At 47.5% G+C, this 22924-nt stretch overlaps 1 protein-coding gene, 1 long non-coding RNA gene and 1 pseudogene across 4 annotated transcripts in view; 2 read left to right on the top strand and 1 right to left on the bottom strand.

Moving 5' to 3' along the window:
* The window catches only part of GAN (gigaxonin), a 51346-nt gene extending 43411 nt beyond the window's left edge, over positions 1-7935 (bottom strand). The window contains exon 1 of one of the 2 annotated variants that reach the window (XM_023246127.2): positions 7619-7935. In XM_023246127.2, the coding sequence (XP_023101895.1) occupies positions 7619-7785 (167 nt within the window). In that variant the 5' untranslated portion in view covers positions 7786-7935. The remainder of the gene's footprint in view (positions 1-7618) is intronic. The other variant, XM_045045580.1, reaches the window with a different exon arrangement.
* On the top strand, positions 1787-3263 carry LOC109494667 (annotated as a pseudogene).
* Positions 7936-8095: 160 nt separating the features above from the next.
* On the top strand, positions 8096-22211 carry LOC109494959. Of its 2 annotated transcripts, none has more exons than XR_002738718.2 (3): positions 8096-8552; positions 20891-21007; positions 21283-22211. It is a non-coding gene; the product is annotated as an uncharacterized LOC109494959 (long non-coding RNA). The 2 variants fall into 2 exon arrangements; XR_002150137.3 differs by having other exon boundaries at positions 20891-21675; positions 21793-22211.
* Positions 22212-22924: the final 713 nt, after the last annotated feature.

The raw sequence follows: 22924 nt of genomic DNA, 5'->3' as shown, positions 1-22924 counted from the left end.
CTCTGCCTTTCAAAAATGAATGTTAAAAAAATTTTTTAAAAAAAATCACAAGCATAAAATGGTCTTTCAAATTGTTCCTAAAAAAGATACAGAAATACTCAATAGTTGAAAGAATCACAAAATACCTGTGAGCAAAGTATACATTTAAGGTTCTACATCCATTAGCACATTAACTCTACAAAGGAAAACGAGGTGCATTTTTTTTTTCCCACATCCCATTACTCAACAGTCTATTTTTTAAAACCGGCCCTTCCTTCTTCCATTTCTGATATACGCTACCTCTCAAAGCTTTATTGCTTGAAGGCTGTTTCATCCAACAACATTACACCCAGATCTTATTTTCCCTAAGTGTTCCACTTTTCTAGTATCTCTGAATGAGGGAAAAATATTATAATTTATTCTCACAGAGAAATGAAATCAGCAAACATGAGACCATCATTTTATAGCTAAGTCACTCTTTGGCATAAACACCAAGAGAGGAGACTTCACTCTCTGCTCTTTTGAGCACAGGCGTCAAGAGCTCTGGCTGAGCATTGGAGGGCATTTAGATGGACACATGACCTTGACCCTCCAAAGAGCTACAGATGCCACGTTCACCTGAGCCTTTGATGTCCTTCCTTCTTTGGACTCACTGCGTCTTAGGCAACAGAGAACTCACAGGAGGATCTCGAACTACAACCACAGTCTGCCACTTGTCACACCCCACACCTCCACATCTCCACCCTTAACCTAGAATTCCCACTTACAAATTATTCATTTATATTACAGCTTCAGTACACAAAATGATAGACTTGTCTCCTGCCGAAGGCTCATGCGGCTCCCCCAGGGACTAACCTACAGTACGCATAAGCCAAATGACTCCTTATTTGTCCTAATTATGTTTTCTTGATGGATTGTAAATAGATTTTAAGCCTCACTTTGATATCATAAGACAAACTGATGAACAGTTTAAACAATGGATAGAGTGGCTTTGTAATCTGGACGCTTAGGCTGTGTTATCGAAATCTACATCCTAAGAAACAGAGTTTATGGAAAAGCACTTTGCTTGACTCTCTAACTATTTAACAGAAAGTACCATAAGAACACTGAAGAAGACTAATACAAACTCTAAGAGGTAGAAGTCAAAGGGCAAAGGTAAAAGAATGAGGACTTATCCATCAGTGTCCATTAGAGCTACGTTTTATTTCTATCACATGTACTGTTACTCAAGATAACAATCCTCAGGAAAGTTCCACAAGAAGCCTAAACATTCAACACTTCACTTTATGTCAGGCTCACTAGTCTAACAAGAATTGTATTGATTTGCTTCTTCATTCGAAACCTTCCAAAACCCTCTCCAGAATTAGAGCATTCGTGGCTACTAACAGGGGCGACCGCCATCTCGTATAAATAAATAAATACCTTTAAGCTGAAATAAGTAATCTGTGTTGAACTTAGAGCTCCAATTTCAAGGGCTTAGTTTCCTTAGAAGCCAGAGAAAAGGCTCCTTTGGTCTTCTGAAACAGAACATACTTTAATATCAGATCTGAAAAACCCACATAAGAAAAGGATTTAATCAAACACAGTTGCAAATACTAAAAAGGAGGAGAAGGAAGAGGAAGAAGGAGGGGAAGAGAGAGGAAGAGGAGGAGAAGAAATCATTTTGCAGCACGTGACTGTAAGCCCTCTGGGGCAGATTTCATCTTCTTTGGGATGCGGCTGTTTGGGACGCGTATAGCAGGTGGATGAAAACAAACAAGGTGCAGATCCATTAAAGATATTCAGGCCCAGCTCAGCTCCCGTCGCCATGAAGGTGCAGCAAGGGGCAGGTGTCGTCACTGAGCTGAAGACTGCTCCAGAACCGGGAGCTTCTAGCTGAACCCTGAGGCACTAAGAAACTTAACAGACGACAGTCACCGAGGAGCAGCTGCAGGCAGGTGACTACAAACTCAAAGCACAAGTGAAAGAAAAGGGAAAAGGGACGTGGGCACGAACAGCGTGCTCTGCACACAGTGGACAAAACAAACTGACGTTTGTGCCTCTCAAGTACAGGGTGGGTACCAGATGCCCAAAGACAGGATGGTGACAATCTCCATGCTGCCATGAAACTTGCACTTCCTACAGAGATCGTACTGGTCTCCTTAAGTAGTTCATCAGCATCATCTATGAGTCAAAGTTTGGATTTAAATGGCGAAACAGGCTCATCGATAATCAGGCCTTGGAACACGTCCAGAGGGAATGGCAGAAAATAAATGCTTGTTACAAAACAGCTCTACGGGGCTGGGTTTACACAGCAGAACACCCAACCAAATCCTGTATGACTGGGCAGAAGAAATGCTTTAATGTCAACACGCACAAAAAAACTTTAAATGATACAATAAAGCTCTAAGAACAGAAGCAGACCCCCTCCCCACAACATATACACACAAAGCCAAAAACAAAAAAACAAAAAACCAAAAAAAAAAAAAAAACGCTGTCCACTATGACCTAGAATGGGGGCACCTGGGGGGCTCGGCCGGTAAGAGTCTGACTCTCGATTTCGGCTCAGGTCACCCTCATCTCAAGGTTCACGAGTTTGAGCCCTGCAAAGGGCTCTGTGCTGACAGTGCAGATCCTGCTTGAGATTCTCTCCTCTCCCTCTCTCTCTCTGCCCCTGCCCAGCTCACAGGCTCTCTCCTCTCTCTCTCTCAAAATAAACAAATAAACTTGGAAAAAAAAAAAAAAAAAAGATGATCTAGACTGGATTCTGGGCCCAGTGTCTCCACTCCACCCTCCAAAGACCAGCTTTCCCTGAAAACACAAGGGAGAAATACTGCTGTTCTCACTGTTGGCTGACTCATCGAGGGATCCACAAATCTTGAGACTCTTTCTTTCCTTTACTCTCCAGGATGAAAAGCTAAACAAAGTAAGGTTCCAACAGATCCCCAGGAAAAAAACCAAACCAAAACAAAATGAATTCTCAAAAGTGAATAGAGGCTTTTCTGCACCCACGCTCCCGGGGGTTCCTGGTGCTGGAAGCAGGCGCCCTGGACGTGCAGAACAAGGTGGGCGAGTTCGTGCACCTGTCCGTGCTGTGGAAGTGCTCTGCCAGCAACTGCATCATCGGGGCCAGGGACCACGCGTCCGTCCAGGTGAATGTGGCCCAGGTGGACAAGGTGACAGGTAAGCTCAACGGCCAGTTTAAAAACTACGCTATCTGTGGGGCCATTCACAGGATGGGGGAGTCAGATGACTCCGTCCTCTGACTGGCCAAAGCCAATGGCATCGTTTCAAAGAACTTCTGACTCTTAAAGGATCACGGATGTGGAATATTTTTCATTAATAAATAGCACCTCCCCTGCCAAAAAAGTGAACAGAGGACAGGAACCTGCATGTGTCCCTGCAGAGCCACCCCGCAGTTCATCTTCAAATCCTTTTCACGTACATCACTCCCAAAGCACCACAGCTCACAAGGGAAAAGAGTCTGAACTTCGTATCAGATCGATGGGATTGTGCCAGAACCAGAAGAGCCTCAGACATGAAGCAAAGCAAACTTTGCAATATTCAAGAGAAAGGGAAATTTCCTATAAGCCTCAGGGAACCTTTCCCAGAAGGTCTCAGGGCTGCTGAGAAAGGAAAGATTCTGTGGGTCGTTATACTGACGAATTCAATGTTGCCGTCCTTAAAGGTCGTCAGCTACATTTAGGTTTCGTTTTCCAACAAACCAAAGGGAAAATGTCATTCAGGGATCAGAATGAGGAAGAGCTGGGAAGAGGGCGTTCTGGGAAAGCAGCATCCCACTTACTGAGCTTAACGACGGACCATGGAAAGTCCTGCCTGCCTTCCAGTAGCATCTGTATCCTAACACTGCATGACACATACATGCTCTACCCAACTTTTTTTCAGGTTAACATTAGGGTTCTATTGCTAAAGCTGAGTTTTATGTTTTTTTCTCTCTTATACCGAAAGTCCTTCTAGTGTATGATAGCTAAGACTATCAGAGGAAAAATAAACGCTAAGCCAAAGAAGGAGCACAGGAAAAGATTAAACCAGTAGGTTAGGTTAAAAGACTTTTCTATATTAAGTAGAAAGTATGCCAAATGAGCTGCTTTAATTCCTACTCTGACAAAATTGAACTGGTTCCCTCTGTTGGGAGTGCAGAAAATATATAACATTGTTTCCAAATCATACTTTATACTGCTTAAGACAGTTACTTAAACTAGGCTACCTAAGGATATTATATAAACAAAACTCAAATTTTTATAGTTTCTCAGACTACTAAACTTTTCAACACCCAATCCACATGTTAATGACATCACAGACCTAAATGCTCAAGCTTCAACAAAAGGGAAAGTCAGAAACGTCAAGTACCAGAACATGCAAACTTATTTTGTTTCAACGTGATTCTTTAGAGTTCCTTCCAAACATGGGGCGCCTGGCTGCCTCAGTTGGCTAAGCCACTGACTTTGGCTTAGGTCATGATCTTGCAGTTCATGAGTTCAAGTCCAGCTCTGGGCTGACAGCTCAGGGCCTGGAGCCTGCTTCAGATTCATATTCTCTCTCTCTCTCAAAAATAAATACACATTAAAAAAACACTTAAAGTTCCTTCCAAACAAAACAGATATATGATAGCGGCATCAGGGTGGCTCAGCTGGTTAAGCAGAGGACTCTTGATTTCAGCTCAGGTCATGATCTCACAGTTCATGAGGTCTAGCCCCACGTAGGGCTCTGTGTTGTCAGCATGGAGCCTACTGGGGATTCTCTCTCTCCTTTCTCTGCCCCTCACCTACTCATTCTTACTCTCCCTCAAAATAAATACACTTAAAAAAAAACAGATACGTTATGAAAGCTGGATATCACTGATGTCAAAAATTATTAAATAGTTCATTTGTAAGTAGTAATACAGATAAATCAAATTACTTGTAAGTAGTTTTGAGATTGATCATTTTTTAAATGTTTTTTATTTATTTTTGAGAGAGAGAGTGCACAAGCAGGGAAGGGGCAGAGAGAGAAGGAGACAGAGGATCCGAAGCAGGCTCCACACTGGCAGCAATGAGCCTGATGTGGGGCTTGAACTCAAGAACCCTGAAATCATGACCTGAGCCAAAGTTGGAGGCTCAACCCACTGAGCCACCCAGGCGCCCTGAGACTGGTCATTTTAAAATACTCCCAAGAACAGCACTTCAACAGCCAAATAAACTTAAAAGAGTCACTGACAAAAACATACACTCACTGATTCAGGTTCATCTATAAAATGTCAAAAATATCTGTCCTATCCATTGAACAAGATGGTTAAAAATGAAAATCAGAATGAGATAGTGTGTAAAAGTACATTTAAATGATAACATATTGTGAGTTGATAAGTAGTACAGGTTGCATAAAGAAGAGTTACATACGAGTAATGTTGTAACTTGGTATCATAAATGGGTAGGAGACAAGGTGTCATTAACCAGGAGTCTAATCTGACTTCACCCACTAAGAACGAGCAACTTCATCATAATACAAACCACTAAGGCCCACTGAACCCCATTTCCTTATTTGGAAAGTAGCAGAATTAGAGCAGCGAAGATCTGAAGTCCCTTTCACTTGGCCACTTTGATTAGCAATATGTAACAAAGAAACTACTGCTTTTATTAATGAGTACCATTTCACATCACTAAATATTCTCATTATTTGCCACCACGTGACAAGTCAATCCCCCACGTTTTCTAATGCAGCAGACACAGCAGCGATCTACCTTTGTGGATCCGCGTGCAGACCTGGAGAGTTCAAAGCACTATTACATACTCCTGCACAGGTCAAAGATTAAATGAGACGAAGACACATTTTATCCCTCATTTATCAGACTAGTGAGCTGAAGCCGAGATTAAGTCATCTGCCCACAGCTCCCAGCTATGAGTAGCCGGATTGGGAAAACAGGCACAGGGCTCTTCCCAGTTACGGATAACTGGGCATCTGAAATGAAATATAACCGAGCCAGGAATGTAATGGCCCACCTGCTGGGGAAGAAAGGCAGGTAATCACTCATTCAACACATGTGCCGTTCTCTCTGGCTGCCAGGGACACAGAAACGGACAAAAGAAAACTCCCTGGCCTCATGGAGCTTACAGCGTGGTTGGGGAAGGCGGGCAAAGTGAGTATATTAACAGTGTAAGTGGTGTGGAGAAAGCTCAGGCACTGAAAGGGATACACAGCATGTGTCTGGCAATTTGCAATTTTCTTAAAAGCCTGCTGGACGCCTCTTAGAGAACTACAATAATGCATCTAAAGTAACCGTCCTTAGCATTTCCCCAAACGGGGAATCCTTTGGGTACAGGGAACACTCTGACCTCCTGATTCCAGTTTGATACGGATTGCTCAAACCTCTCAGCTGCCAGCTAGGCGCTGTCCATCCCACTGACAATCCAAATTCCATACTAACAAAGACTCCCCCCTACCCCCATCCCACCTTTACATCCACAAAGAGTGCAGGGAGATTTACAAAACACCGCCAGAAGTTAGGAGGGCGCTTGGACTGCTTCTGAATTAGCACGGGTATCTCCTAATGCAGAGGTTAAAATGGAGTTTGGGGGCTGAGTTCTGCTGGGACAAAGCAGTAAGAACACCTTACACTTCATTTTGCTTTTTCTGACCTGTCAATTCTAGTGACATTCTCTACTATGAGTCTATATTTAACCAGCTTACTGGACAGTTTCTTCAGCTTGTAGCGTCCCCCCCCCCTCCCTTTTATTAAAAGAGCAACCCAGTTTGCAAGAAAGTTGCTCTACGAAACGACAGTCCCCTGCAAGATCCGGTATACCTGGTTAAGCACTATCTTAATCAACCTTTAATTAATTAACCTGGTTAGTTGAGCTGGCATATCAGGTTAAGCTTTGTTTCACTGAAGTTTTAGAATGCCCTCTGAGTCTCTCAAAATCTCACGATCCTCCGTTGTGACCGCATCCTGAGAATTACAGTAAGAGCTCTAAAATTAGCTGCAGCTTATTTTAACGTGTGTCCATAACGCACAGCCCTCCTTTTACATGCAGCGCCCACTGGCAGTGTAAGAAGGCACGTCTGACAAGAACTTCGGCCTTGGGGGGTCGATCGCTGATCCTAGGGACACGATCCCGCGGGGCTTCCCCTCCGCCCACAGCCGGCGAGGAAGTGTTTGTTTGGCTTCTCCTCGGGAGAGACGCGCCCGGCTCGCTTCGCCGCGCCGGCCCGGCCCACTGCGCGATCCGGAGGCGAGCGGCGGGCAAACTTCAGCCGGGCTCCGCCGGCCGGGCCCCGGCGAGGCCCCGCCCTGCTCGCGGGTGCGGGTGCGGGTCCCGGGCCGGCCCAGGACGGCGTCCGGGGGCGTCGGCGGCCCGGAGGCCCGGGCGAGCGCCGGGCGGTGGGCAACGGAGCAGGGAGGGCGGGAGGGCAGCGGCCCGGCTCCGCGGGGGTCGCCAGGGAGCACTGCCCCGGCTCGAGGGCGGCCGAAGCTAAGGGACCGTCCCGGGGGGCCCGGCAGGGTGTCCGCCGGCAGGGACAGCGCGCCGGGCGGTGGCCGGCCTGGGGGTGGGGGGGACCTGGGCGGCTGGCGGGGACCAGGGGCTCCGGGGACACGCCCGGCCCGGCCCGCCCCCGGGCTCCGGGCAGCGCGGCCCCGCCCGGCCCGCCGCGGCCCGGTCCTCACCTGATGTACGGGCTGGCCGCCGCCAGGATGTTCTTCTGCACCGGGATCTCCTCCCCGTCGAGGACCAGGTGCGCGTCGCAGAAGCGGGACTCCTCGCGGAAAGAGCTGAGCGCTCGCAGCAGACGCGCGGCATGCTGAGGATCGGACACGGCGCTGCCCTCTGCCATCGCGGCGCCCGCTCGTCAGCCGTCCGGTCCAGCTGCCCCAGCCGCCCCGCGGGACCCCTCGAGCTGCCCGCGTCCGGCGCGCGCCCTGTCTGCACAGTCCGCGCGCGCGCGCGCCCGTCCGGCCCGGCTCTCAGCGCTCGGAGAAGAAGCGGGAGCCCCCGGAACGCGCCTGCGCCATCCGCGGCGCTAGGGGCTGGCGCCTTTAAGGAGCCGCGGCGTTGCGTCATTTCTCCGCGACGCCCCCGCGCCCTCGGTCCCTCCCTCTCGCCAGTAGTCGCCGGAGGCAGCCAATCAGAAGCCTCGTTCCTCCGCTGGCCCAGCTGGTAGCGGTCCCCGCGCAGCCAGGGGCTGTCGTTCGCCGGGAGCTGTAGCTGCTGCGGTGGAGGGTGTGCGGGCAGGCTGGGACTCTGTGGTTAAGCCCCGGGCGTCTAGCGCCGCGAGTCTGAATCCGAGCCTCGGCTTCCCACTCAGTAGCTGTGTGGCCATGGGTAAGGCGTCCATCCTCACTTTCTCCATCTGCAAAAGGAAGGTGATGGCTTCTCAGTGGTGTCGTGGACTCCTGTGAGCTCTCGCGTGTAAGCAAGGGCGCAGTAGGTGTAGCTTTTATTATTCCTGAAAGAAAGGGCGCTTCCCAGGTAAGAGCGCAGACCCCAGAAAGCAGACCCTCAAAAAGAGCATTTGGTTGCAGGCTAGGGAAGGAGATGAAGCAGACGAAGCTGGAGAAGCACGCAAGAAACCTTATATTTTGCAGGGCCTCCCTGTCGACGGTAAGGAGCATGGTCTTGATTCTGTAGGGGTTAGGAACTATGAAAGCGTTTGAAACGGGGTGTTTTATAAAGATGACCCCGCTGCTGCGTGGAGAATGAGGAGGGTGGTGCTAAAGGCAGAAAGATGCTTAAATAATTGCAGTACCTGAAGGAAGGGTCTGGGGACCTAAATCGAAGGATCTTGGTGTATGTAAGTGGATATTAATGGATGCTTTTAAAGGAACAGGCAGAATTGTGAGGGAAAGGGAGTCCTGGACAACGTTCTGGGTTGAGTAACTGCGTGGATGTTGGTACCCATCAGACAGACAGGAGACGCTGAAGGGGTGGAGGGCATAGAGATCAGATGTCCACATAGGACTAGGTTCCCAACCCCGTGAAGATCAAGGATGTGACAGGAAGCAATTTTGAGTCAGCTCCGTCCCCAGGGCAAGCCCATATGGTCTGAGGTTCCCCCCCCCCACCCCCCGGAGTTTAAGGGCACATGGGAATGTGGAATGTAGCCACCATTTTGTACAAACACTATGTTGTTTGTACAGCCTAATTGTACAAACATTAGGTCATTTGTACAACCCTCAATAAGCTTCTAAAGAATTAAGCAATTTTTCTGAAGGATTATTAATTAGGACCAAGCACCTGAAGAATGAACAGCATTTCAGGTAAGGCAGGATGGGGTTTTCACTGGATCCGTTCAGTCTTTTCTTTCAACCAGCTCAAAGGGTCCAATGCAGCCATGGGTCTTTACCCTGAACTAGCGAAGGCTTTGGAGTCGCTGGCAGAAGAGTAATTGGGGAAAAGGAAGTTATTGGTGGAAGGTCTAGACTTTTCCAGTTCCTTCTTCAAACTCAGCTTAGTATTTATGGGTGAAAGAAAAATGTCTAGGGCTGGCTTCAAAACCAAATGAAGGGATGGAGGGAAGCGGGTGAGGGTACAGATGAATCGAGTGTCTATGAGTTACTAATTGTTAAAGCAGGTTGTGGGTACGTGGAGTTTCGTTGTACCAGTCTCCGTATTTCTGTGTATGTTGTCAAATGTCACAATAAAAATAAAAAACAAGATAAGCAGCTCAGACTTCTCCATGATACCTGCCCCATATCCCTGGGAGCGGTCGACACTCCTTTCCCCCAGTTGTTGTTGTACTTTGAAACTGCTCTGGCAGGTAACTTATTATAAATGGGTTTCTTTATCCATGTCACCTGCCAGCTTATATGTTTCAGTGGCTCGATTTCCAGGTGCTAAGCACAGTGCTTGGCCCTAGCAGTACTCAGTGTCATTCACTGAGCACTACTAGGAGGGATGCACGGAGGGATTAACAAAATTGTGAATAACGAGCACTTAATAAATGTTTTCTGAATTTTATCTTTTCTGCTTTTAGTCTATTTGTCTTTGTCTTCATTCTCAACTGGGTTGCTGTTGGGATCAAAAATGATGTATGTGGCAGAGAGAGTTCTCTACAATGTAGATATTTGATAAATACGTATTAATTGCTTGGAATGCTGGTTTACTCTCCCAACTATCAGAAGGTTCCAAAACAAAGAGTTCAAATAACAGAATCACCCTCAGGTAACCAGTTTCCCCAGAATGGGGGTGTTGTGTTAGTTGAAATAACTGGAAGTGAGTGGGGATTAGTCAGGTAGGCTCTTCCTGGTAGAGGTGAACATTCTCTGGCATTTTGACAGAAGGAAGGAAGGAAGGGGTGGAGGGGTAAAACACCTGGGCAGAGGGTTGTAGACAGACCTGCATCAACCAGGGAAAAGTTGCTGGCTTGAGACGGTCAGATCAGCAAAAGACCTCGTAGATGCTTTCAAAAGCACCCCCGCTGTTGGCAATATTTACCACCATCCCACCCGCCTGAATAACTCATCTTTCAAAACCAAGCACAAACATGACCTTCAAGGAACCTCCAAACAGCCTCGCAGGGCAGAGTCCCCGTGCCGTGCCATGTTCCTGCTTTCTGGGCTGCGCTTTATCCCCTTACCACACTGTAATTAACCGGTTTCTTTGTTGGTTTGCGAGCGCCTCCAAGGTCGGAGCTGTGTTGAATTCTCTCGTGTTCCAAGGGACTTGCACAGTGCCTGGTACTTCATAGATGCCCCTCGAGCGCTTTTGCATAATTAGTTAGAGGTAGCAAGTTGGGTCAATGAGCACAGTAGGCAGGATGGAACACAGCAGGATGGCAGGGAGCTGAACACCCTGTCTAGAGCAAGAGGCTGCCCCTCAGCCCTAGCGGACTGCCCCTTGGGATAAGGACCCCGTGGTGCCAAGTGCAGGGGTTTTTCAAGAGATCTGAAATTCACATGTCAAATGTCCCAGTTTTTCAACATCAGCCACCACTTCCATTTGGGAGAAAAAGATAAAGCCTGTGTCTACAGACACCTTCTGGCTTTCATCCATTTCCTGAAGTAATCAGAAAACCATCTTGGTTTACCAAGAGGGGAGTTAACAATCAAAAGAATGCTAGGTTTTCGATCAAGTGTTGAGTTCAGCTCAGGTGCCACGAGAAACCCCTGCCTTGTGTAGGGAAGCAAGAGCACCCACACGTGGGAGGAAGGCTTGTGGGGCACAGCCTGCAGGAGCCACTCCCGGTTAGACCTTGGACTGTTGTGCAGCCTTTCTTGTTATTGCTCAAACTGTGCCGCCCGTGATACTGTTGACGGCCATCAGAATGGTGTCTTTGGTGTGATTGTTTCCCTGCATTCCATAGATTTCCGACCTCCGCTGTTGTGAAACGAGTCATTTGAGATCCGGTATGGTCCCAGCCATGTCAGTCTCTGGGACTAAGTGGCCCCTCCTGCTTTAGTGGCTAAACAACCCCCAGAGAAAGAATTTTCTCCTCCCCCTCCTCCTGTCGGGAGACTAAAAAGGGTGTTCACAAGATAGCAGCAGAAGTCATTCATTCAACAAATATCTATTAAGTAACTGCCATGTGATACACTGCAGATACAATGATGGTGAAAACAGACATGGTTGCCTCAGTGGATCACTGCAGAGACTTTTTATTGTCTTTGTGATTTTCACGAAGCACGTGTATCATTTCTACAATCAGAAAAAACCATTTTCTTTCCATTTGCAAAAAGCCAGGCGGGAGGAGGGGAACTCTAGGTTTATCTTGCTTTGAACAACGAGCCCTTGAAGAAGAGAAGAATCACCTTGGAGTTTGAGGTTTTGGTTTTTAGTAAGTGTTGGAAAGAAGAGGGAGAGTCCAGTAAAAAAAAAAAAAAAAAAAAATGCAAAGAAAACAACAATAGTTAGGAGGCTCTTGAGAAAACACTGGCTCTCAGATTCAATTTATTGGAGAGGACACCGAAGCAAGATGAGCCAAGGACTCAGCCAAGGTCATACATGCGACCTAGTCGGAGAAGAACACAGGCCTCGAGCTCCTGCCTTCCAACCCTGTAAGCTTTTCCATTACACCAAGTTGACTCTTCGTAAACATGAATTTGGTTGAGACAGTCCCTTCTGATTCATTTGAAGGCGGTCTTCACATATTTTATGGGTAACTCTGTCATTTGTCCAAATCTATTTATAGCTCCTTTCTTTCGGAAAATCTAAGCTCTTCCAAATTGCTGAGTCAGAGCACATCTCAGTATTTATAACTCCAGAGAGTCGATTCCACGTATTTACACAATATTCAGAGAGGTGTCTCAGAAACCAGTGAACTAATTAAGTTGTAATGAAGACAGTGAGTGTTTCTGACCCAATCTATGCTATACTCCTCAGCACCCGGTGCAGTGCCTGATACACAGTAGGGGCTCAGTAAATATTTGCTGAAGGAATAAATGTTAGTAACTAGGGAGAACTGAGATTTTTCCGTCCGTAAGGGATCACTTCGGTAGCTTTTGGAGATTCCCCCACCGAACACCAAGAGACAGCCTGCTAACATCTCCAAGTGAGTATCTAATAGGCATCCGCAACTATGAATTTAACTCTTGGTTTTACCGCGTCAACCTGCTCATTCCCCAAATCAGTGGCAGCATCATTCGTTTAAGGACAGAGGGCAGAAACTTAGGGACATCCTTGACCTCCGTCTCTCACACCCTTCATCCAATTCCCCAGCAAACCCTGCAGCTCTTTATGCAGACTGTGTCCTGAATGCAGCCTTAGCCTCACAACCCCTGCCACTACTGCTCTGGGAGAGCCACTGATCAACTCCCCCTGGACTCCTGCGGCGGCCTCCCAGTGCTCCCCTTGCTTTTCTCTTGCCTCCTTATGAGTCCTTTCTCCCCATACGCTAATCAGATCGAGTTGCTTCCAAGTGCAAACTTTCCAATGGCTTCCCCGTGGCTTACAAAAGCCCTATGTGAGCTCTTCCTTCCTCTGTGACCTCATTTCCTATGACTTTCCTCTTCCTCAGTGTGCACTAACCAAACCAGCCTTTTTTTTTTTTTCCTGAGTTTATTTTGAGAGAGCGTGAGAGTGAGTGAGCAGGGGAGGAGAAGAGAGAGAGAGAGGGGGAGAGAGAGAATCCCAAGCAGGCTCCATGCTGTCAGCACAGAGCCAACGAGGGGCTGGATCCCACAAACTTCGAGATCATGACATGAGCTGAGATCAAGAGTCAGCCGCTTAACCAACTGAGCCACCCACGTGCCCCTCAAACCGGCCTTCTCGCTCTTGCCTGACCAACCTTCACATACGCCCACCTCCGGGCCTTTGCACTGGCTGCTTTCTGAGCCTGGAAGTCTCCTCACATTCTCCTAACTTGTTCTTTCATTCTACTTAGATCAGAGCTTAAATGTCAACTCCTCAGAAAGGCCTCCACCTAGCTAACTTCATTTTTCCTTGCTGCATAAAACTGTGGATGTTTATTTGCATATTGTGTATCTCCTCTGACTATAATACAAGCTTCATGAGGCCTGGTAGGAACTTCCTGTTTTATTTATCACTGTATCCTCAGCCTCTAAAACAATGCATGTTAAATAATATATGTAATAAGTATATACTTCTTGAAAGAAAGACACGGAAGGAAGGTGGGGGAGGAGGAGAGGAAAGCTGGATCTTTTCAACCCTTGCTGCCTAACCTGACATTGCCAAGGTGGAGGAAGGTGAATTATTAAGAGTGACTCAAAGGACATGAAAGGAAAGTTACAAATCTTGGGACGTCACAATATAACAGCTCTGGGCACAGGCCAGCCCAATAGCTACTTTCCAACCAAGTTCCATGCAACAACCTTTACCGTCCCCCTTCCAGGCACACCCACTTGGCACACTGTGCCCTTTAAATTTACTTTGGTCACTGTATGTTGTTGATCTACCTGAAAGCATACAAAAAGTACTCCATCTCTGTTCTTCTCCTCGGATTCTGGTCACTACACTGCTAGGTGTACCACGAGCTGGTTTATCCTGCACACTTTGTATCTCATGAGTAATTTGCTCCTCAGACCTGTTCAAATGTCTGAAGTCGTCTCAGTTCCTTAAATTCACTGGATTTCCTGCCTGCCTGCCCGGAGTCTCTTTCTCTTGCCCTTGGAGACCCCAAGGAAGTGACTTCACCCTGTCAACTGGGGGCAACCAGAGTCACTTCACAGAGTGGTCGCAGGGAGTAAACATGAGAAGACTGCAGTGAGGCACTGACCACTGACCACGGGGCGTGGCACGTAGTAGGCGCTCAGTACATGCTGAGCCTCATGTCTCTTGTCGCAGTCGCCACCTGGTTTTCAGTGGCATCCTTGCCCACCACAGGGATGATCGGCTCTGAGCACATCAGAATCTAGGCTCTTCCCCTCTGCAGTCAGGGCCCCAGCCACCATGTCCACACGGGTCTGGGTTGATGGTTTCTCCCTGATGTCAGTGCTCACCTCGACGTGGCCCTGGTCTGTCTTCTGACTTCCTTTTCCTGCTCCGGCTCTTGAACCGACCCCCTCCCCCCCATTCCAGTCCTTTTATTTCATGCTGCATGTCTTTAGTTTTATTGTTTTAACATTTAAATTCACTCTTATGTTTTTCAAAATATGGCAGACCTCTTCTTCAGCACTTTTCTAACACTTTAATATATTTATTATCTTTCAACACCTCTTTATTGAGGTATAACATAAAGTGCACTGATCTTGAGGGTACGGCTCAGTGAAGTGTCGCGTGTGAGTACTCCTGTGCAATCACCACCCAGATCAAGAGAAAGAACTTCTCCGGTGACCCAGACGCGTCTCCCCAAGGAAAGCACGGTCTCCTGTCTATCCCTATTGATTGGCTTTTCCCGTTCTTGGACCTGAGTGTCTGGCTTTTTTCACCCAATACAACACCTTTGAAATTCTTTCGTTTTGTTGCCTATAGCAAGGTGGGTTTTTGTTTTGTTTTGTTTTGTTTTGTTTTGTTTTGTTTTGTTTATAACTCTGACTATACCACCATGTGAATATGCCACAATATACTTATCCATTTTCCCGTTGATGGCTGTTTGCATTGTTTCCAGTTTGGGGCTATTACCATAGAGCTGTTATGGACGTTCCTAAACAGGTCTCGGGGTGGGCTGTGGGCACTTGCCTCTCGTGTGGACATGCGCAGGGGTTGAATTGCTGAGTCATAGAGCCAGCTCATGTTCGGCTTCAGTAAATCCTGGCAGACGGTTTTCCAAAGTGGTCGCACCAAATGATACTCGCACCAGGCGTGCGTGAGCGTTCCAGCTGTTCTACATCCTTCTGTAATTGGTGGTGTTGGTCGTTTAATTACACCCATTCCGGTGGGTGTGTAGTGGTATGTGTAGGTTACATATGTATGTTAATATATGCATATATGTATGTGTGTATTTATTTATTAAATGCATGTGTGTAAACACACTATTTAAGTGCTTATTCAAGTAGTGCCTCATTTTTAAAAATTCACTTCTCAACGTGATTTTTAGGAGTTCTTTATCATATATATGGAAATGCACATTTCTTCTCCTTGTCTCCAGCTTGCCTTTCATTCTCTAAATGTCATCTCTGATGAACAGGTCTTCTTAATCTTAATGAAGTGGAGTTTATTATTACCTCCTTTTATGGCTAGTGCTTTTCTTTCATGGTCTGTTGGACACTCTTTGTGACCACCGTGATACTTTCCTGTGCTTTCTTCTGGAAGCTTTTCTTGTGTTTTTTTTTTTTTTAATTTTTTAATGTTTATTTTTTTGAGAGAAAGACAGAACATGAGTGGGGGAGGTGCAGAGAGAGGGGGAAACACAGAATCCAAAGCAGGCTCCAGGTTTTGAGCTGTCAGCACAGAGCCCAACACGGGGCTCAAACTCATGAACCCTGAGATCAGGACCTGAGCTGAAGTCAGACGCTCAACCAGCTGAGCCACCTAGGTGCCCCTTCTGGAAACTTTTCTGTTTCCCTTTCACATTTAGGTCTGTGATCCACCTTGGCTATATGCATTTTCTTAAATCCAGCTCACAATTCAGCTCTTCAGAGACTCACTTATTCATTCATGCTTTTTTTAAAAAATAATTTTTTAAAGTTTATTTATTTATCTGGGGAGAGAGACAGCAGGGGAGGCTCAGAGAGACAGAAAGAGAGAGCATCCCAAGCAGGCTCCATGCTGCCAGCGCAGAGCCCGGGGTGGGGCTCGAACTTACAAACCACGAGATCACGATCTGAACTGAAACCAAGAGTCAGACGCTCGACCACATGAGCCTCCCAGGACCCCCGTTCATGCTCTTGATCACTCATTCACTTAACAGATTCTTTTAGTACCTACATTTGCCGGGCACTTGCGGGAGAGGGAAAGCAGTCAGGGTCAACATTTAAGGAACTGAGTGGCCAGGAGGGGAGAGGGGAAACTCGCACACATCCAATAGCTGGAAAGTTAGTCATTCAGTTGGGAAATGTGATACAGCCTGACTATTCAAATAGACCAGCCAGAGTCATGTCTCTCTGAGCCTAGCGGATAGGCGCATTCCCTACCTGCCAGCGACCCTGTCTTCCTCATCCTTCATCGGCCCCTTATCTCCTCCAGGTAAAAGGCCAAGTCCCCATGCCTGGCCTCTGACGTGTCACGCTGTCTGCCCCTGCTTCCCCACCTTCATCTTCCAGATCCCCACCACCCTCATCCCAACCCCCCTGCACGCACCCACCTGGATTCCTGGACAGAACAAGCTGTTCGTCCTGCCAGCTCTTTGCCTCTGCTTCTCCCTCCTGCCTGGGCGCCTTCTCACCTGACTCTGGTGCCCGAAAAACTGCTCGCCATTTTAGCATCGCCCCTGTGAAGCCTCTCTGGGCTTCCCTTCTCTCTCACTGTTGTGCCTTGAAATCTCATTCTGGAGCCAGACCTCTGGGTGCAAACCCTGCTTCTGACCGCTTTCCAGCCCCGTGACCCTGGGCATGTTACTTAACCTGCCTACGCCTCACGTTCCCCACCGGGAACAATTGTGGTTCCTGCCTCATAGAGTTTTGTGCAGAAGAAATGGGATTATCCAGCCAAAGTTGTTTAACACAGTATCTGGCACATAGTAAGTGCTCAGTAAATGTTCACTTAAAACAGTCACACCCATCACAGTAATGACCTCTATCTGTTAGTGTACTTGTCTTTTCACTAGACCTGAGGTTTCTGGAAATCAGAGATCACTTCCTTAATTTTGCCACAATTGCCCCTTCTACTTGTGCCCATTTGTGGAGGTCTTAGTACAGTTCCCTGTGCAGGGAGCTTTTTGTCTGTCACCCCAATGAACCTTTACAACAACCTACGAGGTAAGTATTAGGATCCCAGGCTGTGGTTTAAAAAACCAAGTCTCAGAGAGGTAGAAACCCTGTCCCACATCCCCCAGCTGATTCACGGAAGAGCCAGGATTCTGACTCCCTGTGTGAGCCCTCATCACGCACCCCTGCCTCTCACTGCATGGCCGGTACTGACACAGTCAGTTCAGTGAACATCTGATGAATAGAATTCACTCTGATAAACTCAGAACCTACCCACGTCTGTCAGAAAGGGACGTGGGTTTACGTGTGCTGCCCGAGTTCTGAACGTGGCCCTCACAGGCCAAGCAATCAGAGGCTCAGACCCTTGTGGCGAAACAGATAGCATCTAGAGCAGGCGACTTGGCTCTCAGCCTTTCCCTCTTGGGAAACAGGCACATTTCATCATTGATAATTTGTACTTTGTGACTGCAAGTTGTGCTAACTTGACACAATGCTGCCTTTCCAGAGGAACAGGTTGTCACTTTTCATGAAATTTGTCCTATTTAATGACACTTTTTGTTTGGTGTCTAATTACCTCCCATCTCTTCTATTGCTCTATTATAGTCCCAAGCTTTTAAAAATGTTGTGCCAAGACTCTCGGAAAGATCCTTTTCAAGCAGATTCTGGAAGCTTGGCCTCTCCAGCTCAGTTGTAATCGTTTCGAGAGCAGGGAGCACGTCCTATCTGTCTCTGTCTCCCATAGCACCTGGCTTGGTGCATGCCGGGCATTCAATAAGTATTTGCCAGATTCATGATATGTGTACTTACTTCACGCTGGATACTGGACAAGGTCTCGGGAGGCAGCAAGAAGGAATCAGGTTCAGTTCTTGTCCTCCTCCAGTCCCACGCAGGAGGTAAATCTCAAAAATAAACAGCAAACATCCGACGTGCAAAGTGGTGTTTGTGGTGCGGAATGTAGCAGAACTACCCTGGGGTATACCCCCTTCCCAGAGCATCACTTGTACGCAAAGATTGCTGGGAAATTCTTTGATATTAAAAAAAGCAGGGGCATAATACAATGTACACTGTAACACATGTAAGCATGTTAAGGTGAAACATAGATTTCGAGGTGCTCTGTCCTCCCATCTTCCTTCCGGGGGGTATCTCCCCTCCCCTCTCGCCTTCAGGAGTATTTTGCTAGGTGATCATGGTGAACATTGCCATTGCATCAATAAGGTTTCCAATCAGGCTCTGCTCTGTCACTTTCTAGACTTTGAGCAAGTAACCTGAGCTCTCTGAACCTCAGTTTATTCATGATTTTCTAAAATGAGGCTTCGTGTTTTATATAAAGCTTTTGTTACATACACAGTAGCTTTTGTGAATGTTGTGAGGAAGTGAATACTTATCGGATGGATGGCTGGACAGATAAACAGAGTAGGAAGCGAGCCAGTCTGTTGCCACATAACAAAAAAAGGCACATATTTTCTTTATCGTTAATACTATGCGATTCGACAGCATTCTGTACCCTTGAAGAACCTTCATATTCACACAAAATCAGACAAAGTAGAGCAGTCCCAAGTCTACCAAGGAGAACTACTGAGGCCTCAAGAAACACCCAGAGTCTTACAAAAAATGAGACTGGTCAACTTGAGATCTGAACCAGTGCCTGGTTCAGCACCTTTAACATAGTAGCTTGGGGACCTGTTAAGGGTTAGGAGTGGGGGGAAGGGGTCATGCCTCTCATCCCTGATCTGTGTACAGCCTGTTCACTTGAGCTGTGTGTTGTGAGTCCCAGGATCGCAGAGCCGTCCCAGCTGGGGCAGTGCAGAAGTTCTCCACTTTCCCTCCTAAGAAGCTGATAGAAGCAATGGGCTCTACTCTCCTTAAGAACATACAGACACACAGACGTTCACGTGCAGTTTCAGGAAGCTCATGGGCACCCCGAAGCCCCTCCACCATGCCCCCCGCCCCCCAGTCAGTGCTCAGGACCTTTCTACAGCCAACCTCTTGAGGCCAGCCAACCGCAGAAGTCGCAAACTCATTACCTCCAGGCCAGCTAGTAGAAACAGTATAACTCAATACAACAAACCTTGGTGACTTCAGCCAGGGTCAACTTACCCTTCCATCTCTACACCATCTGAATTCTCAAAAGTTTATCTTCCAGTAAAATCCAAAGCCAAACCATTCACTTCCCTCCCAGACTTTTGCAAGTATTGGCAGAGATAAGAATTGAGGTTATGTGTGTTTTAGAGATCAAAATTGCCAGTGTATTAATGGAATGGGGTGGGGACTGTGAACAGGATAATACCTAGGTTGCCTGGAATTGATTGGCCTCACCACAGGCAATGCCTTCATTGTTATGAAAGCCATGATCAACCCTAAAAGATAAAGAACCAGACTCACAGCTGAGAGAAACTCGGTCAGGCCATCCAGGTCGTATGTTCACTCAACACTCAGGTACTGAACACCTGCGTGTGCCCAGTACAGTTCTAGACCCCTAGGAGATGTGTGAGGCTACAACAGAAAAGTCCATGGGGTGCCTGGCTGGCTCAGTTGGTTAAGCATCTGACTCTCGATTTTGGCTCTGGTCGTGATCTCAAAGTTCGTGAATTCGATCCCCACATTGGGCTCTGCTTGGGATTCTCTCTCTCTCTCCCTCGCTCTCTGCCCCTCCCCAGCTCGCACTCATGCTCACACACACTCTCTCTCTAAATAAATAAATAAACTTAACAAGAAAAACAAGGGCCGCCTGGGTGGCTCAGTTGGTTAAACATCCGACTTCGGCTCAGGTCGTGATCTCGCAGTTCGTGAGCTCAAGCCCCGCATTGGGCTCTTTGCTGACAGCTCAGAAACTGGAGCCTGCTTCAGATTCTGTGTCTCCCTCTCTCTCTGCCCCTACCCCACTTGTGCTCTGTCTTTCTCTCTCTCAAAAATAAGTAGACATTACAAAAATATAAACAAACAAAAACCCCAAAAAGTCCTTGCCCTGAAGAAATCCTTGAGCTTACATTCCAGTGAGGAGGATGGACAAATACCAATAACCCTAGCAAACACATAAATTTTACAGTATGCTAGAAGGCCAAACGTGCTTCGGGGAAAACTACGTTAAACCATGTGATAAAGGGATGACAAGTGTGTGTGATGGAGGAGTTAACTGGCAGTTAACTTGGGGCCAGGAAGGCCACACCGAAGGTGAGATGTGAGTAGGACCTGAAGGCAAGGAGGCCAGATGTGCTGCTGTGGTCACTCCTGAAAGGACCCAGCCGAGGGGATGCCGATGGCACCACTGAGCGTCTGATGTTCACGTGGCCGGGATTTACCGAGTGCATTATGAGCCAGGTGCTTGGGGTGGGCTAGATAATGGTCCCCAAAGATATCCAGGTCCTAAGGCCTGGAACCTGTGAATGTCACCTAGATGGCAAAGGGACTGGGCAGACGTCATGAAGTTAAGGATTTTAGATAGCAAGGGTATCCTGAGTTATCTGCTGCAGTGTCATCATATGGGTCCTTATAAGAGGGAGGTACAGGGAGACTTTGACTACAGAAGGAGGAAAGCACTGGGATGCTAAACCAGGGGGACAAAAGCGTGAGTCCCCGAGCCAGGGGATGAGGAAGCTGAAAGAGGCAAGGAAACAGACTCTCCCCTGCAGCTTCCAGAGGGGAGCTGTCCTTCTGCATGTTGATTTTATTCCTGTAAGACTCATTTGGGACTTCTGACCTCCAGAACTGTAGGAATAAGTCTGCGTTGTTTTACACCACCAGGTCTGTGGTGATATGTTCCAGCAGCCGTAGAAAACAGTGCTGATTCCGACAAGGATATGGTGATGAACCAAACCGACGAAAATGCCTGCCACGCGGACCACTGCCATTCTGTGCCAGGTGCTGTCCTGTGCCCGTGATGCGTAGTATCCCTTTAGTTGTCGCATAGATCCTAGGAGACGGCTGCTATTCGAACCCAAGCCAAGTAACTCAGAGACCCTTTCTCTAAGCATCATAACCGTGTCCTGCCCGTGACCAATCAGGCTGTCAGTGTGCGGCAGCTATTGGGGGTGTGCCAGTGATCTGCTCATGTCATTTCTGATGCCACTGGCCAGCCGGGTGGATTGGATGACCCTGGGTGCCTGGGAGGCTGACCCCTTCTGTTCTCACCACAGCAGGAGAAGGTCTTGTCCAGAGAGAGGAGGAACATCCTTCGTTCAAGGGTTTATGAGTGGCATCCTCTGCCTGTATGGCCTGCATCAGCTCAGCTAATTCAGACTGTGGTGACTAAGGGGCAGGCACTTCTGAGGACTTTAAGAACCTGGATTTATTTCATCCTCACGGTACCCTTATGAGGTACATACGTTCTGTTCTCCTCACGTCACAGATGAGGAAACAGAGGCACAGAGAAGTTAAATAACTTAACAAAGGTCCCGAGACTTATCAGGAGCCAAGATTCAGCCTCTCGACTGTTTTAAGGCTCATTAATACAACGGCTACAGTTTATTGAGCAGCTACTATGTGTCTGGCACTCTTCGTGTACGTGTCACAACAACCCTTCGAATGAGGTACAAGTACTATCTCTATTTTATGGATGGTGAAACAGAGAGGATCAAAACCCAGGCAGTGAGCCTGGAGCCCCTGTGCTCATCATTGTCCTATTACTTGTATCTTCTTTGTCCCAGGCGCTGTACTAAGCCCCGAAGGTGGAGAAGTGAGTAAGATTCAGGCAATAAAAGTAGTGGTCAAGAAGTCGGACTTCGGAGTCTCCAGAACCATCTGGGTGATCTTAGGCAAGTCACTTAACTGTTCTGAGACTCAGTTTTCTCATCCATAAAATGGGAATGGTACCAGGATCTACCTCCGGGGCATTATAAGGATTATATGAGACCCAGCACACGCAGTACTTAGGCTCAGTGCTTGGCACAGCATGAGTTGTCAGTACGTGTCAGCTGTTGTTATACAGTTGTTGCTCTAATAAGAAAGCTCAGTTCCAGGGCGCCTGGGTGGCGCAGTTGGTTAAGCGTCCGACTTCAGCCAGGTCACGATCTCACGGTCCGTGAGTTCGAGCCCCGCATTAGGCTCTGGGCTGATGGCTCGGAGCCTGGAGCCTGCTTCTGATTCTGTGTCTCCCTCTCTCTCTGCCCCTCCCCCATTCATGCTCTGTCTCTCTCTGTCCCAAAAATAAATAAAAAACGTTGAAAAAAAATTAAAAAAAAAAAGAAAGCTCAGTTCCTGCCCTTACCGGAGAAGACCCATGAGTGATGTAGCCATCACTGTTCCTCCCATGTTCATCCCGACGGTAATTTAACAAACTTTGAACTAGGCTAAGTCTCTAGCTTGCTCAACCCAATGGCAGACTGAAGACAAAATGAGGGAACTCATGCTTCTCACTAGCTTCAGAGCCGCCCACCATCTTTTTTTCCTCCTGGGATGGGTAGGACCTCTAGGAAGACCAGTCACCCTCCGCCCTCCTGGAACACAGTGGATGTACTTAAAGAAAGAAAATACTGGAAAATCCCACCAGAGCATATGACTGTGAACTGAACACACATATGCTAGACTTACCTGGAAGTTTGCCAAGACCCAGTGATGAAGACGGAGGGAGGATGTTAAGCCTCCAACACAGAGGAGCCATGGGAACCACCACTGACTGAGCCCTTCCATCTTGGCTTCCCTGTTTCTGAACCAAGGCCTCGCTGGGGTCACCGGAGAGCTGCCCTACAGCTCCTTCTTGCTGGCTGAAGGAAACATCTTCTACAGAATGACGGAAGAAAAGGAGACACATTTTTATTTCCTGCCTGCAAGATTTATCAA

This window comes from Felis catus, chromosome E2 (assembly GCF_018350175.1).
Source record: "Felis catus isolate Fca126 chromosome E2, F.catus_Fca126_mat1.0, whole genome shotgun sequence".
Classification (NCBI taxonomy): domain Eukaryota; kingdom Metazoa; phylum Chordata; class Mammalia; order Carnivora; family Felidae; genus Felis; species Felis catus.
This window is presented reverse-complemented; position numbering and strand designations above follow the sequence as displayed.